At 46.0% G+C, this 19,320-nt stretch overlaps 1 protein-coding gene across 1 annotated transcript in view; it reads left to right on the forward strand.

Moving 5' to 3' along the window:
• LOC107118399 (protein turtle homolog B-like) overlaps positions 1-19,320 on the forward strand; it is a gene marked incomplete at its 5' end in the record, with an annotated part of 109,212 nt that overhangs the window by 53,700 nt on the left and 36,192 nt on the right. Inside the window, 3 exons of the mRNA XM_015420727.1 lie at positions 2,844-2,960; positions 8,436-8,586; positions 12,572-12,683. Coding sequence (XP_015276213.1) covers positions 2,844-2,960; positions 8,436-8,586; positions 12,572-12,683 — 380 coding nt within the window. The remainder of the gene's footprint in view (positions 1-2,843; positions 2,961-8,435; positions 8,587-12,571; positions 12,684-19,320) is intronic.

Genomic DNA, 19,320 nt, shown 5'->3' on the forward strand with positions numbered 1-19,320 from the left:
CAGAGGGAGAGGGGACAGGTCAGATTGTCAGTCAGGATCGGCAGTGCAAGCCTTCACCTGCCAGGGGTCCCGAGAAGAAACCATTCTCCTCGTGCTGTCACAGCTTCTTTCCGTACCAGCCGCTTCTTGTCATCCAAAGGTTTAGCCAGTGCCCGGATCACCCGTGGCTTGTAGGGGATCACCACTGGGGTGGGCAAGGAAGCAAGTGCATGAGTAGCCAGCATAGGACAATCTTGGAGGTGCTGCTTGGTTTCCTGGAGCTGCGGCAAAAGTGGGGTCATGAGGAAGAAGATAAGAGTCCCCTGCTTTGCTCTAAAGATGCTGTGTGCTCTATGGTGTTTTCGGCACTTGTTGAACCCAACGTGCAGCTGCAGTTGGTTGGGATCCAAGCGTTGACCTTTTTAGGATAAATCCACTCTCTTCTTCTTCTTGGCCCACACCTGGTGGAACATGCTCCCAACTGAGATCAGGGTCTGTGGGACTTGCTACAGTTCCACAGGGCCTGTAAAGTGGAGCTGTTCCGCCAGGCCTTTGGTTGAGGTGGCAAATGTTTTTACCATCTTGGCCTCCCCTGTCTACAGATGCCTACTATCCTACTGACACCTAACCGGAAGTATGTTAGGCTGCCCTGGGCTGATGTTATTTTTTGCTGTCATCTTGTTTTTATTAATTGGTTTTAATTGTATATCTATTGTTTTATCTCTGTTGTGAGCCCCCCTGAGCCCATCATGGGATACGGCGGGATATAAATGCAATAAATAAATAAATACATAAATAAGAAGAAAAAGCAGAACTTGCAGAAAATACTGGTTTATGGGAACCTCCATAGCCATTGGTTCTGAGTGCTCTGATTTCATTTGATGGATTTGTGTCCTTTCTAGCTAATTGGCTCTGCTGCTGAGGTAAGCATCCCAAATTCTGAAAAGCATAAAAAGGCAATAAAAATGTCTAGCAAGAGGAGGGACTGTGTGCAGTCATTGGGGGATATATTCAGTGGAGATGGCTGTAATTAGAACCACTGTCATCTTGGTCGAATGTTGAAAATGGGGCATGCATGTATTTCTTTATATATTTATCTACTTTCTAGCCTGCCTTCCTTGCTGAGATTCAAGCAGTGCAGTAGGAAGAGGATGCAGGGGCCTGGAGACCAAGCCCTACGAGGAAAGGCTGAGGGACTTGGGAATGTTCAGTCTGGAAAAGAGCACTGAGAGGAGGGCAGGGAGCTGTTCCTCTTGGCAGCAGAGGATAGAACTGTTCCTCTTGGCAGCAGAGGATAGGACTCACAAGAATGGGTTTAAATTAAGGGCGGGCAGGAAGCTGTTCCTCTTGGCAGCAGAGGATAGGACTCACAAGAATGGGTTTAAATTAAGGGCGGAAAGGTACCAGCTGGATATCAGGAAAAACTATTTGACAGTAAGAGTTGTGTGACAGTGGAATCAGCTGCCTAGGGAGGTGGTGAACTCCCCCTCTCTGTCAGTCTTTAAGCAGCAGCTGGACAAACACTTGTCAGGGATGCTCTGGGCCAGAGCTGTCGAACTCATTTATTACAAGGGCCGGATCTGACATAAATGTCACTTTGTTGGGTCAGATCATGTGTGCCATAAAACGTAATGCCAGGTACCAGAGATATATACTGTATAAAGGACAGTAGCTGGTAAACTCCAAGTTGTTGTATCCTCACTGCAAGGCCTCATGGGCTGGGAGGGGTGTGTGAAGGAAAACCCATATGGGCGGACTGGAGAGCCAGTGGTGTAGCACTGGGCAGATGCTCCCACACTTCTTGTCTGTTGTAGACGAGGTTGTTCCGCCATGCTGAATCCACAATTGGAGTGGCTCTGCCCACTTCCCCCTGAGCAGTCTCCTGTTCCCTCCCTTGCACTAGTTGCCCGCTGACCGCATAAGAGCCCTGGACGGTCCAGTTCCAGCCCTCGGGCCTTATGTTTGACACCCCTGCTCTAGGCTGATCCTGCACTGAGCAGGAGGCTGGACTAGATGGCCCCTTCCAACTCTGTGAGATTTTATGATTCTGTGATTTTTATACAATAGAAACAGTATGAGATACACAATAAACTTAGTAATAAGACAGGAATAGAAAGTTAGAAAATTATGCAATAATGCAAAAAAATGGATTACAGGAATTAGGAAACAATGCAGTAAAAACTAGAAGTGCATACAAGAAAGCCATGAACTACAGCTTTTGTCCCTTTGTCCTTCTGAACAATTCCGTTTTACTGCAGCTCTGTTCCCTTTATAATAATGTCTGAGAGTGGCCCTGACCTGGATAGGCCAGGCAAGCCTGATCTCATCAGACCTCAGAAGCTAAACAGGGTCGACTCTGGCAAGTACTTGGATGGGAGACCTCCTTGGAATACCAGAGGTGGGAGGTGGGGGCAGGCTTTATTCAGCCATCTCTCTGAATATTCTCCAGGCCCCCAGTAGGGGTCAGTCACCAGAGGTCACCATGACTTCCAGGTGCAAACACGCGCACACACTCACACATGCACATACAAAGAAATACAAAAAAATACCAATAATGTCTGAGAGTGTTGTGCAAGTTGTGGTATGTAAGCAAGTTCATGCGAGCAAGTGTCTGTGAGATGGTGAAGGGGAACTGGATTCGAAGAAAATATCTCACATAATGTTTGTGAATTTGCAGGAAGATACTTGTATGCATTTAAAGTGTCATCTGTTAATGACTGCACTGAAAACTAGATGTTTAATTGGCTAAAAGTTCCCTAATCAGTCAGCAGCCCTGTTCAGAGCCCATTTGGTTGCAGGCTGGCTGAGAATAGCTTGATGGATCTATTCCCCCCCCTTCTCTTCTCCCACCATCCATGCTGCAGGACCCGCCCTATTTCACGGTGCTACCAGGCTGGGAATACAGACAAGAGGCAGGGAGGGAGCTGTTGATACCCTGTGCTGCTGCAGGAGACCCTTTTCCTGTCATCGCCTGGAGAAAGGTACCCGGCCTGCCAGAAAAATCTGCAGTGCCTTTGGCTTTTGATGAATATTGCAGACAGAGAAGCCACACTCTGTCCCGGTAAGAGCAAATTGCAGGTGCAGCTGCTTTGCTTCGGGCTGTACCACTGCCGCCCCGTCCCGCAGGTGGGTGGGGGAAAGCCAGCTCCTTGCAAGAAAGCATTAGAACGGCAAAACCCTTAGCAGCAGCATCTGCAAAATGAGCCGCTCCCCACCCCCTTGTCTTGCCGCTCTGTGCCAGTATCGACTGCAGGCCCTTCCCCTCTCAGGCTTCTTTCCCCACTGCTTCCGTCACCACCTGCTCAGTGTGCAGGACCGACTAACTTTTTTTTGTAAAAGAATGCTGAGATAGTGAAGTCCATTGATTTTTTTTGGTATGCAGACTATGATGTGTTACTAAAGCAGGAGATCATTGTTAATTGAGGGGAGGGGCTTCAAAGTCTTTTCCTCCCCCTCCATGGTGTCTTCGTGAACTTACCTTCCTGTGTCCCACTGTCATGGTTTGTGTTTCCCCATCATAGAGCATAAAAGAGTCCTGTTGGGTCAGACCAAAGATCCATCTAGTCCAGAATCCTTTCCTACAGTAGTCACTCAAATAATCCTGGAAAGCACACAAGCAGGGTATGAAGGCAACAGCCCTCACCCACACTATGTAATATCCAGCAACTGGTATTCCAAGGTATGCTGCCTCTGAGTGTGGAGGTTCCATGTAACCATGACTGATCACCATTGATGAACCACTCTTCCATAATTTTTTCTAAGATATTTTAAAGTTATCTAAGCCAGTGGCCATTGCATAAATGAGTTCCAGAAGTAATTCCATTGTATGAAAGAGTATTTTCCTTTGTTTAAATCTACTACTTATCAGTTGAAAAAGTTCTTTCTATTCACTTTCTCCAGACCATTAAAAACATCTGTCCCCTCTTTCCAGATATTTTTTTCCTGAACTCTAAAGTCTCACTTTCCTCATGTGGAAAGTGCCCCTTGATCATCCGAAAAGGTGTGCTCTAGTCCCTGAAAGTTTATGGTGAAATAAAAATGTGTTTGTCTTTAATGTGGCAGAAGACTTCTGTTTGGTTCCTCTGTTATAGACTACTTTTCCTGCTTTGCTGGGACGCAATCACTCTGCTTGTGTTTCTCTGCATGCCACTTCTAGCAACAGTGGGGAAACTTGCAGTGTTCTCGTGGGGTGGCCCTTTCTTAGTGGCGATGTTTACATCCATCCCGCTTGGCAAATACTAATGATGGTAGCAGTTAAATGCTATCTGGTAACTGTGTACCCTTTCATCTGCAGCAGTCAACACATTTTAGCAACTGTGGATTACCCAAATAATGTAATGCATTTATTAGATTTATAATCTGACAACTCTCTTGGGAGCTCATACATTGGATCTCCCTTTATTTTATCTACCCTGGGAGAGAGGCTTGGCTGGATGACCTAATATTTAGACCAAAGGTTGCCAGTGAGCTTTGTGGTCAAGCCAGAGTTTGAACTCATGTTTCCAGGGCCAAATTCAGCTGTTGTTGTTGTTCAGTCGCACAGTCGAGTCCGACTCTTCGCGACCCCATGGACGAACTCTCGCCAGGCCTTCCGGTCTTCCGCCGTCCTCTGAAGTTGGCTCAACTTCATGTTCGTTGCATCGATGACACTGTCTAACCATCTCATCCTTTGCCGTCCCCGTCTTCTTTGACCTTCAATCTTTCCCAGCATCAGGGTCTTCTCCAGTGAGTGCCCCCTTCTCATTGGGTGGCCAAAGTATTTGAGCTTCAGTTTCATTATCTGGCCTTCCAGGGAACAGTCAGGGTTGATTTCTTTTAGGATTGACTGATTTGATCTTCTTGCAGTCCAAGGGACTCTCAAGAGTCTCCTCCAGCACCATAGTTCAAAAGCATCTATTCTTCGGCGCTTGGCCTTCCTTATAGTCCAACTCTCGCAGCCATACATGACTACTGGGAATACCATTGCTTTGACCATGCGGAGTTTTGTTGGCAGGGTGATGAATCTACTTTTTCTCATGCTGTTTAGGTTCGCCATCACTTTCCTCCCAAGGAGCAGGCGTCTTTTAATTTCATGGCTGCAGTCACAGTCTGCGGTGATCTGGGATCCCAGGAACGTGAAGTCTGTCACTACTTCCACGGCTTCCCCTTCTATTTGCCAGCTACTGACTGTCTATTATACCATGCTGGTTCTCAAGTGTGAGACTGAAATCAGGAATCCTCAGGGGCCTGGCATTTCCAGAATTTCCATTCATGGGACCTTCCTTACCATAGTGAGACTGCCCCTCTGTTATTGCACCTGTTCAGACATTAAGTTGGCATGGGGAGGTGTTTAATGCCTCTCTGCAGGCGGAAAACCAGCACAGTGAGCAACGAGGGGAGGCAAAACCTTGATCGCCTAGATTTCTGTTTGGCATGGGGATTTTTATGAAAAAGGATGTTCAGAACTGAAATCCACCACTGGCAGTCTGAACTGGGGACAGTTCATTCTACCCCTTCATTTTCAGCTTATTTGGTGGCATGTGTAAATCAGGCCTGAGGCTCCTGGCTCATTCCAGGGAGAAAGCAGAAGTCCTTACAGGAGCCAGGCACTATCACATGAGCTGTTCTAATGTATCAGCCTAAAGAGGCTTCTTAATCTAACTGATTTCCCTATATTTATTTTCTTTGACCACAGCTAGGTGATGGCATCAAATTGGTATCCTTACCTGATATCCCCCCTGCCCCTGGTCAGGACAAGCTTTGAGCTTGAGTCGTAATGGCCCCTGCCACACGGCAGGGAAAAGCCTCTTTAAAGCGCGGCTTTTAAAAGCCGCGCCAACGTTGACACGGCGCGGCGGGATCACACAGATCCCCCGGCCGCGCCGCCTTTTCTCCCCGGCGCGATCAAACGCCGGGGAGAAAACACGTCCCGAACGGGAGCCGGCTGAACTGCGCATGCCCGAGCATGCGCAGTTCGGCTCCAGGCCGGGGTTGAGCCGGCGCAAGGGAGCGCTGGCGATCAAACGCCCGGCCTGAAGCGCGCCAAGGAGTTGAACCACCGAGGTAGGTGGTGTCAACTTGAGGCGCGTTTTCTCGGAAAGGGCCAGTTTGGGGGCGGAAGCAGAACGCTTCCCAGATGTTGTGGTGTGATCGCGCTGCTTTGATCCGCCCCCAAACTGGCCCGCAACTGGCCCAAATCGCTGCGTATGAACGGGGCCAATGACTGCTTTCATGTCCTGTTGAGGCATATTCCCTCTCTGCTATACACACATCTTTCCCACAGCTGTGTTCACTGCCTGCTGTGGTCCCCAGCTTGCTTTGCTCCCTTGATCCCCTCCAGGATCCCCAGTCGTCTATCCTCTCCAGAATCCAGTCATACACTGTATCTAGCCCTGGGCCTGCAGGACTCCTCTTTTACCCAAGTCCTCTGGGATCCCTTGCCTACTAGCTTACTCCATCCATACATCTCTCATAACATCTGTCCTTTCTTCTTTTTATTTGCCATAGTGCAAAAGGGAAAGGGGATTTAAAAAAAAAATGCTTCATCTGCTGCTACAGAAAAATACTGTCCCAAGCAACTGGCAGCCCTGTGCAGGATCATCTAGTAGAATGGAAAAACCTGAATCCCCAAAGAAGCCCTGGGTGATTGCCTCATCATGCAGCCAGAGTGATGTCATGGCAATTGCAGACAAAATTCATGGGACCATACTTCCATCTAGCGGCTGAAAGCAATATCTGTGCCACAGTTTGTTAATTTAAAAACTCCTCTACTGAAAGAGAAATTAAATCATCCATCATGGCTGCCACACCCCTTTTAAAAAGAGCCCTAGTAATTGTAGTTTTGTGAACTTAAAATCGTTCGTTGGAGATTCTTAACCCTTTCACAGCACTGCAATTCTCAGGATTTCTGGGGCTGGGAGTCATAAAATGTATTGTGCAGAGAAGCATTTAATGATGTGTGCCTTAGGTGTTTCAGGTCCCAGACTAGTTGTCAACTCTCTGATGGTGAAGGCTTAAGGAATTGAGTAATTGATATGTGTAAATTATACTTGTCATATAAGATCAATTTTTCAAGGGCATGCCCTTGAATTTTTCAAGGGCATTCATCCTTCTTATTAGGTTTATACCTTTTGTTGTGGCATTTCCTGCTGGTGTCAATATGCAGTCTTTCAGGTTACACAGGACTCTTCACCTAGTTTCTGTCTCATGAAGAGTTCTGCAGAATTTTAAAGGCTTTGTACACTGACAGAAATTGGTTCTGGTATTAGTGGTATTTCTTCCCTATTTGCTGGTATTGCAACAAATGCTTACTCTACTCTTACTGGCACATTTATCTGAAAAAATCAGTACACCTGAAGGTCTAAGCGTTTTCCTGAATCTTCACATATATGTTGGAGAATGCTCACCCTTTGCCATTAAATAGTAGTTGTTGTTATTAAGTAGTAGTATCAATTGCCTCTGCACACAGATTGCAGATCTTTTAGGAACCCAATTGGACTGGAGCCGGGGGGGGGGGGCTCTGCATCTCTTTTGGAAAACCATAGGCTGGAGTGTGCGGAAGGAAGACTGCTTTTCACAAGTGAACCACTGGCTCATTCCTGTAGAGGGCTTCTAGTGTCCTGGCCCCACTGCTGGACCTCCTGATGGCACCTGGTATTTTTGGCCACTGTGTGACAGAATGTTGGACTGGATGGGCCATTGGCCTGACCCAACATTGACTTCTCTTATGTTCTATGTTCTTATGTAGACCTGGCACTTTTTGCTTGCTGGGATTTTTGCAAAGAATGCAGGACCATGTTGACCTTGGTCTGACCCTGCAGAGCACTTCTAAGGCTTTTAAGCAATAATGCATTCCAAGGATCATTTGGACTAACTGATTATGCCCTAAATCTTTAGCCCTCCTGAGTATGTATTCTGGCTTTGCAAGTTTTAACACACTTTAGTATATCACAAGGAGTCCAGGTTTTGCTTTTTTAATGTTAATGGCCATAGGCTTCCTTAGGCCCCGTAGACTAAGGGGCTTTTTATCTTGTCCATCCCTTTCACGTTGTGATTGGCTCCCACCCTTCCCTGTCTTTTTACAACTTCCTCTTCCTGTTTGCAGACTTTATCTGCGCAATAAGGCACTTCTGTGTGCAGCTCACAGATTCCATCCCTTGCTCTCCCTTTGCTTGTTTCTGCTACACTTTGTTCTGCAGGTCTTTTCTTGTTTCTCTGGCCTACCAGTTCTGCTCCTTGCTACTTTCTCCACACCTGCCTTACCCATCCAGACTACCTCTGGGGAAGCGGCCATGGCTGGACTCTCGGGGTCACCAATTTTGCGTCACCCTTTGTTAGATTCCTCAACGTGGCCCCAGCAGGGAGGGTCTGGAATATCTCTAGAGTGTGTCACCCTGTGGCTGTGCTCTTGCAACATGCCTCTGAGTTGTGTTTTTCCCCCCTTCCTTTCCCTGTGCTTTCTCTTTTGTTTGACCAAGGTAGGGAAGCCTAGTAGAAGCAAGCACAACACCCTTCCAAGTGGCAGCCTGCAATTCCGATCTCTCAGTAAGGAGGACCACGGAGAGTGGGAATGTGTCGCTACCAACATAGTCGCAAGCATTACCGCTAGCACTCATCTGACAGTCATCGGTAGGTATGGAACAGTTTGAAAGGTTTGTTGGCATTTCCAGCATCTTGGCTATTAAGGATACTGCAAATACCTGTGATTTGTTTTCCTCCTAAAGCGAAAAGACTGTTACTGAAATAAAGGGACTTAACATGCATTAAGTTTGCAAATACCCCTATGTACTAAAAAAAGAAAGCACAAGATCTTGTGCAGTGAAGCTGGTTGTTCAACAGTGATTCAGCATGACTTGTGAGAAACCGTTAGCTCATGATTAGCAGTGCTGTGCTTTGGAATTGGCAACTGTAGTGATTTAGGAGTCACAGAAATCTCACCAGTGCAAAATTTGCATACCTGGTTTTGCAGAAAGTGTTCTGGAAGAGAGAAACATTTACAAAAAGAAGCAAGATAGCCTTTGTACATCCTTGGGAAATCACTGTTCCGAAAGAAAGGAAGAGAAGTTGTCAGCTAACTATATTGGAATCCAAAGAAGTGGTGGAGACTAGAACAAGGTGACTGAATGAGGCATTTGACAGCAAGGTCAGAGAAGATGAAGACAAAATACAAGCATTGAGGACATCATGATTTAGCAAGAGGAATTCCTCTGCTGTGGCTGATAAAGTGTCTTTTTATAGTGTAAGGGAGAATGGGAGGAGAATTAGTATAGAGTTGATGAGAATGGTCTGGCAAAGTGGAACAACATTTGAATAATGAAAACAGAGAAAAATATTTAGTTAACTGATTTCTACCCCACCCTTATATTCTAAGAAATACCCCGGAGGATGCAGAATTATCAAACAGAAACAATTGATATCTAAACCTCCCCAATAAATTTGTGTAGTACCACCAATACACATAAAGTGGCATAACAATAATAAACATTTCCAAAAAACATTAAACCAAAATCTGTAACAATCATAATCTAAACAATAATTAATTATAAATAAAGATGAATGAGGTTTTTAATAAAGATGTGGCTGCAAATGAGATTGAACAAAGAGGAGGTGGCGGTGGCTACAAGCATGGACGGCTTCAAGAGGGAATTAATTAAACATATGGAGCAGAGGTCCATCAGTGGCTATTACCCGCAAGTTATAGATAGGAACTCTCAGGCTGAGGCAAGTGATGCACTGTACTCTTGGTGCTTGGGGGGGGGCAACAGTGGGAGGGCTTCTAGTGTCCTGGCCCCACTGCTGGACCTCCTGATGGCACCCAGTATTTTTGGCCACTGTGTGACAAAGTGTTGGACTGGATGGGCCATCGGCCTGATCCAGCATTGGCTTCTCTGATGTTCTTATGTAAAGAAGATCAAAAATGGCTGCATTGTGCCTCCCATGAAACCGTAGTCTGTGTTTTATGGACAGTAGGGAGATTGCTTATTGAGATTCTCCCAACTCTGTCCACCTTAAATTTTATGGATTTTTCACATTTCAGAGACCAGTCTTTTTGACTATGAGCTTTTGTGGGGTTTCTTTGCTGAAGACATCCTCATCTTGAGCCCCCAGGCCTGTACAGTGAGGATAATTAGGAACAAGATGATCTGCTCTTTAGTGTCAAGGAAAGATCATATTTCTCGTATGTTATCATAGTGGCAAACAATAGATCTAAAGGCACAAGTCAGAAATGGTTCTCAAGAAGAAGAGCAACGTTTTCTTTTAATTTCATGCTCTAGTGATGCTGCCTCTAAATCTCTGTCCTTTTTTTATTTTGTCCATGTCTAAAGATGGATTGGGGGGGGGGTTATTTCCTTGCTGGGTTGAGCATGTTTCCCTCACTGTCAGGGTGCAGCTAGACGGGTGGTTGTTTTCAGACTCAGTATTTAGCTTACAGTCTCCCAGATTTTAAACCCAGTATTCTTCCTAATGCTATTTAAGAGCTCTTTCTGACATTACCTTAATAGTTCAGTACCTATCTTTTGGGGGGGCTGATCGGTAACTTCAGGTCCAGGATTGCAGGGGAGAAGTCAGCTATGTGGCACCTTTGTAGGCTGCTGGACTCTGGATCTGTGCCGATATGGGAAGGAGCCGTTTTGTAGAGTCCTGCTGCTTGATTAGGTCAGTTGTTCAGACTGAGGAATGGGAGCCCTAATGGTCATGTGCCACTTGACCTTGGCTGGGTTGGTGTCTTCAGTCTCATTTTCTGATCTTCTTCAGTGGTGGTGCTGTAGAAAGCAGGCCAGTAACTCCTTCCTCAGACGAGTGCTGCACTGGTGCAGATGGATGAGGTCATCTGGTCCCACTGCTGCTGTCCTGCTTGAGATTCTTGGTGCCTTATAATGTATGCGGAAGTGGGGCACACTGAGCAGGAAGGAAGCGAGTCCTTCAGTGCCGCAGATCTGCACCTTTCAGAGAGTGCCTTTTGGGGCAGGTATATGTGTATTTTAACGAAATAAATATTTACATGCCTCATGCTCCATCAAAGATATTTGAGGCGGTTTGTCAGAGTTAAACAATTGCTATAAAAATTAAGCCATATACTCTTGTTAGGAGAGATGAGGGGTATCCGCACATTCAGTTGAGCATGGGACAGAGTGGCATTGCCCTTGACCACTGCAGGTTCAGCTAAATGTATGGAAGAGCCTATGGTATGCATGGAAGAGCTTCTAGTGTCCTGGCCCCACTGCTGGACCTCCTGATGGCACCTGGTATTTTTGGCCACTGTGTGACATAGAGTGTTGGACTAGATGGGCCATTGGCCTGATCCAACATTGGCTTCTCTTATGTTCTTATGTTCTTATGTCTGTGTTTCAGTCTTCTATGCATGATCAGGAGCCCTGCCAAAGGCAGAGTCTCTGAAGGCTTATACAGAGCCTTATGGGCACATCTTTGTCTGCCTGTATATTCTGTCCAGACCATCTGCTGAATGCATGGAGGCTGGGGGCAGGGCCAGCTGGCATGATGCCACTCCCTCCTCTATATGTTAGTGAACTTGTGGTGTCTGTGCAAGCAGGCCTAGAAAAGTCAGAGGCTTTGGACACACTGTTGCCCCATCCCTTTCTCTGCTTTTTTTCTACAAGGTGAGTTTAACACCCAGACCAATTAACCTTTTGGTTATTTGAATACAGGCTCTCCCCTTATCTTGGACTGTAAGAGCAGCTGTGCTGGATCACATCAGTGGTCTATCTAGTCTGGCTTCCTGCTTCACACAGTGGCCAACCAAATGCTTCTGGGAAGCCCGCAAGTAGGTCCCAGAGGCCAAAACCTCCCTCTGTTGGTGTCCCTAAGCACCTGGCATTCAGAGGATTACTTCTGCTGAACACGGAAATTCCATTTAATTATCATGACTAACAGGTCCATCAAGGGCTATCTTCCATGAGCTTTTCTAATCCCCCTCTGAAGGATACCTCATCACAGTCTGTGGCTCATTCTTATCTCTGCCCAGGATAATCCAGGCTAGCCTGATGTTGTCAGATCTCAGAAGGTCAGCAGGTTCAGCCCTGATTAGTACTTGGATGACAGGCCACCAAGGAAGCCCAGGATCGCTACACAGAGGCAAGCAATGGCAAACCATCTCTGTCGGTCTGTTTGCCTTGAAAACCTTACAGAAATCAGTTGCAACTTTATAGCACCTTACACATTTAAGAGCATCCTGATGGTTCAGGACCTAATGCAGTGCACAGTCCTTACTAACACAGTGACAAGAGCTGTTGAACCAGCCTGCAGCACAGACCGCAAGAACTAGCTTTGCATCATGTTTGGAGCTGACCCAGAGATGTGCAGTACTGCCTACAGACTCTGCAGTGCAATCAGAAGTGTCTTTAAGAGAGATGCAGTCAGAGGACGCCAGCTTTCTTTCTTTCTTGCTAACAGTGTTGCCAGAATTAATGTTAATTTTTATAATTGTTCCCTGGAAAAAGCTGAAGTTAAGTAGAAGGCCAGTATGGGTTGGGGGGGACCATCCCTCAAACAGTGGTATTAGTTCAAAACCAAAGGTTATCCTGGTTGCTTTGCCTGTAGGGCTCTCTGTGCATCCTTATTTATGACTCTGCTGTCTGTTTTCCCCTCCTTTCAGGCACAAGCCCCCACGCCCCAGGCAGTGTCCGCGTCACAGTCTCCATGACCTCTGCCAACGTCTCCTGGGAGCCTGGCTATGATGGCGGATATGAACAGACATTCTCAGTTTGGTACGGCCCTCTGTGAGTCATCCCAGCATGCTTTGCTCTCTGCTTCTTTTCTTTCCTACTCGGCCAGAGCTCGGAGTAGGCGTGGGATTTGCCATTCTCAGGCCGAGTTCACTTTAACCATTCTTTGGACTGACATGCTTAGATGTCTGCTGTGTTCTCATGATGAGTGGAAGGAACAAGAGATGCAGACGTGTCTGTCTTTAGAGAGCATTTTGAGTCCCTGCTCATGGAACAGAATGGAGCTAAATGTCTCCATTCCAAAGGGAGAGGATAATTAATTTTATTTATATTACATGTGTTTACCTTCACCTTTTCCTCCTTGAACCTCAACACTTGGGAGGCTGTCCACAGGCACTGACCATGTTGCTGACCACAGGGTTGCTGCATCATGTGTGTTCAGATGACACACTAACTCATAGAAGGTGCTGCATCCCTCTGGAATGCAAACAAAAGGCAACTCTGGGGCAGCCTCGTTGCGCTCATGACATAGCCAAGTTTTTCAGAATTGGGAGAAGTTTGGAAACAAGCTTAACCCTCTGTCCCGGTTCAGAAGTAACAAGCTTGTAAGATACGCACCAAAATCCTTTTGAATTTGGAAACTTGCAAATGATTTGGGCCCTTCCAAGTCTCCTTCGACACATTTCCTTCCTTCCCCAAAATTTATTTCCTGTCGCAGTGACTAGGGGGAGGGGGGGCCAAGAGAAAGGGTACTGCTACTCTGACCTTCATTAGAATCCCAAAGCCTTCAAAATGGGAAGTTTCTGGCAGAAAGATTCCTTGGAATTATAGTTTCTTGGGGCCTGAATAATGGCTTTGATGGCCTGGCAAACTACAGTTTGCAAGATGAAGGGAAGCCTTGAAGGGGAGGATGGGAACAATATCAATGCTGGCAGAAAAACCTATGAGAATGGGCAAGGTCTTTTTGAGATTTCAGAGGACTTTCAGAAGTAAATTTGGCATTGTCTTAGACTTTTCTGTCAACGTTCCAAAAAACTGGATTTCTAGATAGTGCCAGTCCAGAGAGTTTTCTTATCTCTGTTCCATACCTTAAAAACGATGTAGATTTGGAGTTGTACTTAGGTTGCAGCTATTGTCACACTGGCACCATTGTTACTATGACGAGCTGCAGCTCCTGAAATTCTCCGCTATACCATTATTAAACCTTAAGGAACCCCATGTAGCATTAAGCCACTTGTGTGGCACCATCCTTTATATAGAAACTGCAGAAATTATCTATACCCAAGACCTTTCCAACTGAATAAACCCCTTTTGGAGCATGCAGCTTCTGATCAGTGGTTAACTGCTAGGCTATCAGTAGTCTTGCCAGCTGCCCTGTTTTCAAGTAGCACTTCAGAGAAATTAACGGAGAATCTGTGATTTCCTCATCATCATCAACAGGAACTTCTATAATTGTGTTATCAAGCTTATGTCTCTGTGTGGTAGCATCTATCAATTGTTAGCACCAGAAACCATGATTTTTAGTTTCAGAAGCATTTACCTAAAGAGTACCTTCCTTGTTAAATAATAAGTTTGCGCTGCTCACAATTAGAAGGAGTTCAAGAGGGATGCTTTTGTTCTTAACAAGAAATATTCACATTCTTAAAAAAACACACCAAATGACTAGCTGCTGTTTTTTAAACTGAAGTGGCGCTATTCAAAACTTCAGCTCAGTGCAGCAGACCAACTTCTGTTTGATGTTAGACGCTGTGCCTATACAAGCCTTATTTTACAATAATTGCTTGGATGCTGATTTGTTGTCAGGGACAATTTAAGATGCTGTTCTTAGCATTTTAAAGTCCTTTGTGTCCTGGGACCCTCATATTTGAAGAACTACCTTGCCCCTCAAAGATCACTGGCTGTCTCTGCTTAGCTTATCAATTGTTATTGGAGGGTGTCTCCTTCCCAGAGGTTCACTTCACCTCAGTGAGACCAATTGCTTTCCCAGTGGTATCCTCACTAGTCTGATGAATTATGTACGCTCTGCTGGTTCTGTCTTGCTGTGTTTTTTTGGAGGGGCGGGGTGCGATAATACAGATTTCCAGTTCTTGATTGAGCTGAAATTTTGGGAAATGATTGTTTTTGTTCCACCGTGCACTCCCACATGCCTTGCCTGGTGACCTGCTAGGTTGTCTTAGCTCTTCCCTTCACCTAGATTGTGGCTCACCTCATTGTCAGCCCTGGGAAACTGTAAGTTCCAGGTATCTGCCCTGGCACACTGGATCTTCCTTCTAGCTGTTGCCTTGAGGTGAGCCATCAGTTGTCCAACTCAAATCAGTCTGGCTCCTCCATGACAGTACAGTAGATGCTGTCCTTGGTTCCTGCCAGTGCCCTTGTTCCTGCTTTCTCCTACTCATTGAGGTAGAGGTATGACTACCAGCCATAGTGGGGCTTTCCCAGCCCTCCAGTCCTACTGATTCCTTTTGGCAGTCCTCCAAGTGCAGACCACCCCTCTGCCACCTGAGGCTGGGAGAGGGAACTACTTATACTACATCTACTTTTCTCTCGCAGCCCTGATAGCATCGTGGGTTCCACGTGTCAACAGATCCACTTCCAGTGGACCAACCAATGCCAACATGGAGTCCAGAGCCTTACACCCTGGCTCCCCCTCAGGCTGTTCTTGTCTCTGAGAATGTTCTTATAGTTTTTATTAGAAGCTATTTTGTGCCATTAGAAGCAAGGTACACTTTTTTTTTTAAAGCAAATTACATAAATTTTAAAAAATGTATTTTTCTAAAATAAATAAATATAGCAAAGCACTTCTCTAGGTAAGGCTTATGCATCCACCACTCACCTTGGCTACAGCTTTGGTAGAGTACGGCCCCAGTCACATGGGGAATTTGCCACGTGAAAGGCACGAATGTCGGGTGGATTTTCGGGGCGCAATCACACTGCAACATCTGGGAAGCATAGCGCACCTGTGGCATCCCACCGAAGATGTGGAGTTAAAAAGTACCAAGGAAAGTGCACTAGTATCTGGAAAACGTGTGGCACAGGCGGGCGTCTGATCGCGGGAGCGCTAGTATCCCGTGGTATCTGGCGCCCGTCCACGTCCCGTCGCAAACCGGATGTTTTTCGTAACGCATGCACACAAACACAAAACTGAAAGCAGTGCTGCTCCACGGAACTGCGCATGCGCGCAAACACAAAACGCTTGTGTGATTGCTCCGCGCCGCTTCTTTGCCACACTGCAGCATCACCGTGTGATCCGCCAGCTAACAGCTGAAGCACGGAGACTCAGGGGACCGTGTGATCGGGTTACCGCGCTTTATTTTGCTCCGGGGTGAACAGCCACACCTCACCCCCCGCGTTATCTGGCCCATGTGACCGGGGCCTACAGTAAGCTGAAAAACATATATAGGCTGCGGTCACACGGAGCAGTAGCCATGCTACTGCGACGGAAGATAGGCGGATTTTCCGGGCACGATCACACCGCCACATCTGGGAAGTGTAGAGCTCCCGTGGTGAACCCGAGGCTTCCCTCCGAAGATGTGCGGTTAAAAACTAGTACCTCGGAGGTACTAGTTTCCGGAAACCGCGGGGCAAGGGTGGGCGTCTGATCGCGTTTCCGGTGGCATCCGGCGCCCGCCCATGCCCCATTGCGAAAAGGTTTTTTCCCCCGAAGTCTCCAGGGATGCGCAGAAGCACCCAACGGGGCATGCACATCAGGTTAAAAAAACCCCACAACCCCGTTTGCCATGCTGTGCCACTTCTTTGGCATGTCATGCAATTGGCACCTCCCCCCTAACCACGGGACCTCGACGGGACCACGAGGGGACGCCTGATCGCGCAGTCGTGCATTATTTCGCTGCGGGGCAAACAGCCACGCCTCCCCCCCCCCCGGCGATATCCGGCCTGTGTGACCGGGGCCATAGAGGGTTTTTCAGCAGAAGTGAGAGGAAAATAAAGAGTGCTGTAAAATATTAATTTCAAATTAAAAAAACAACAACACTTGAGTGACTAGCTGACTATATTTTAGTGGTTGTTTTTCCTTTTCATTGTAGTGCTTTTGAAAAAGAACTGTGAAGTTTTACTCATTGTTCAGAACAAGTCCAGCCTCCCTAAGTGCCCATAGATACCTTCTTCTTGTGAATTAGAGCATTTCCTTGTTGGGGTGGTGGTGGTGGGGGGCTTGGTGTTCAGGTCAGTTTGGTATCTAGATGACTGAAATTCCTGAACTGAGAATCTGGGGCTCTTAAAAGTGCAATCCTGTACATTGTTACTCCAATCTAAGTCTCTCTATAGTATAGTATAGTTTATTATTACGGTCTTAAGACCACAGAGAAAGCATAATATGTGAGGAAGAGAAAAAAAACCACTCATAATATATGAAAATAGAAACCTCAATTTAAGAACTTTTAAAATGCGACTCTTGCAATCTAAGAATTAATGCACAAAACTCAGCAACTGAATGTGTAATCTCTGCATTCTTATCTGATAGGAGCCAGTAAAGCCTTGCTTTGTTTGTATTAATGTGCCCAGGTGTCCTAAATCTCTTTAAATCAGTGGGTTTAGACTGGAATAACTGCACAGGAGTGCACAATTTAGTGCTTCTTTAAAAAAACAACAACACAACAACTTGGTCATCCTCAATATCAGCTTCGCTGACTGGCCAACAGTTTTCCAAGGTCTCAAGCAGAGAAGGGTCTTCCCGGACACCTGAGATCTTTACTTGGAGATGACAGGGATTGAACATGGGACATTCCACATATAAAGCGTGTGCGTTACTATTGAGCCACAACCCCACGCAAAGCATTAAGTAGCCCTCCACTGTGCCTATCAATTTCCTTCCTTATACCAAATCAGCCCCCTCATCCACCTAGTTCAGTACTGTCTGTTTTGGCATTAGCTTTCCAGCAACTCAGTCAGAGGGCAATCTTTCCCAAGAGCCGTTACCTGAAACCCTTTAGCTGGAGGGGCCAAGGGTGTAACCTAGAACGTTCTGCATGTACAGCATATGCCTTGCCCTTGCACAGGCAAGACCCTACACTGTTGGTCCAGATTCTGATCACTGATGGGAGCCAACTCTCTTAATTGCATGAGCGTTCTGTTACTAGCATCTACCATCTCCTTTGTCATTAATTTTCATTATTTAATTTTTTAAATTATTTTGTCTGCATGCTTCAGAAACATTTCCTTCTGCAGTAACACAGAGAAAGACACTTGAGTATGCAAATATAATTGATTCCCATTGGCCCCTCATTAAAGGCAAACGGAAGAGTTTGTTTCCCAGCATGAAGCTGCCTGAGTAGTTGATGGGAACTATGGAGGCTTGTGAAGAACAATTAGAACCTAAGAAGCTATATAAATAGGGTCTGAAGTGCTACAATTTACAATGGAAATCTCCAAAATTAAATTAATTGCATGCTAATATGGTACAGGAGCCTCATGCAGTGCTTCTTGCTGGATTGTGATAAGGGTATTTTTTGTTCTGTCCTGTAACCTTGCCTAAGAGATGTTTGTATCTGTGACTGTCTTCATAATGCCGTAGCTGATAGAACACCCTCGTTTCTTGAAGTTTAGGTACCGTCCTGATTCGCTGTACAAATTCATGGATGCCAAGATTTGCTAGAATTTAATCTAAAATAGATCAGAGATGCCATACGTTTGAAGCTGCCTTACGCTTTGTTGGGCCATCGGGCCATCTGGTTCAGTTTTGACTGGCATAGGCTCTCCAGGTTCTCAGGTAGAGAAAGGCGTTTTTCAGCCACTGCTTTTGGAAATCCTTCAATGGTAGATGCTAAAGATTAAACCTGGGCTTACTGCATGTCAGGTAGGTGGCCTCCCACTGAGCCACGGTTTCCCACAGGGACATATATCATTAGTGTTTGCTATGCACCATACATCTCCGCCGCAGGTAGGGCCAGATCCACAGCCTGCTTGCAGAATGTATTCCAGAACAGAGAGGTCTAGCACAGCTTCTGGAACAGGACAGAAATTTACTAGATTTTGAGAAATCTCAGTCCTCCTTATGATGTCGACATCCTTCCTTCTTAAACCAAACCCTCAAGCCACATGGTCCTGGCTAAGAAGCTACTCAGTGGTGTAATCCACATAACATAAATTGTTTTACTTGCATATCCATTGTTTCCATGACTGTGAAATCAAATGATGACTAGAATTTGTGAATGAGTCATCACAGAGAGAACTTTTGTGTCTTGCCATTTCATAGGCAGTGCTTGTCACTGGAGTATTTTAGGTTTGATAGAACAGGGTGAGAGAAAGATGTCTGTGGGGCTGAGTAGGAATCACAGCGAAACTCAAAGACCTGCTGTAAGCAGAACCTATCCAAGATAAATTCCTGTATATTAAGGATATTCTGTTGTGCTTACTTAAAAAAAAAATAACAGTTAGAGGTGTTTCTGCAGGATCATCACATGCACTTTGAATCATATATACCCACCTCCCCTAAATTTCAACCCTGGAGTCAGCTGACACTTTCAGCTATGTATCATCCAATGTCAAACAAACAAATGATTGGCATGCATGTCTGAACCATTCCCTAGGGATCACAGTCCTGACTGATAGCCCTGGGGCAGGATGGTCAGACACCAAAATGCTGCTCCAGCAGATCTCTTGCCTTCTGAACTATTTATGTGCTGTAGGACTGACTGGTCCCTCACCCGGCCTCTGAGCTGAT

Source organism: Gekko japonicus, unplaced genomic scaffold, assembly GCF_001447785.1.
Source record: "Gekko japonicus isolate JY-2015 unplaced genomic scaffold, Gekko_japonicus_V1.1 scaffold1438, whole genome shotgun sequence".
Taxonomy (NCBI): domain Eukaryota; kingdom Metazoa; phylum Chordata; class Lepidosauria; order Squamata; family Gekkonidae; genus Gekko; species Gekko japonicus.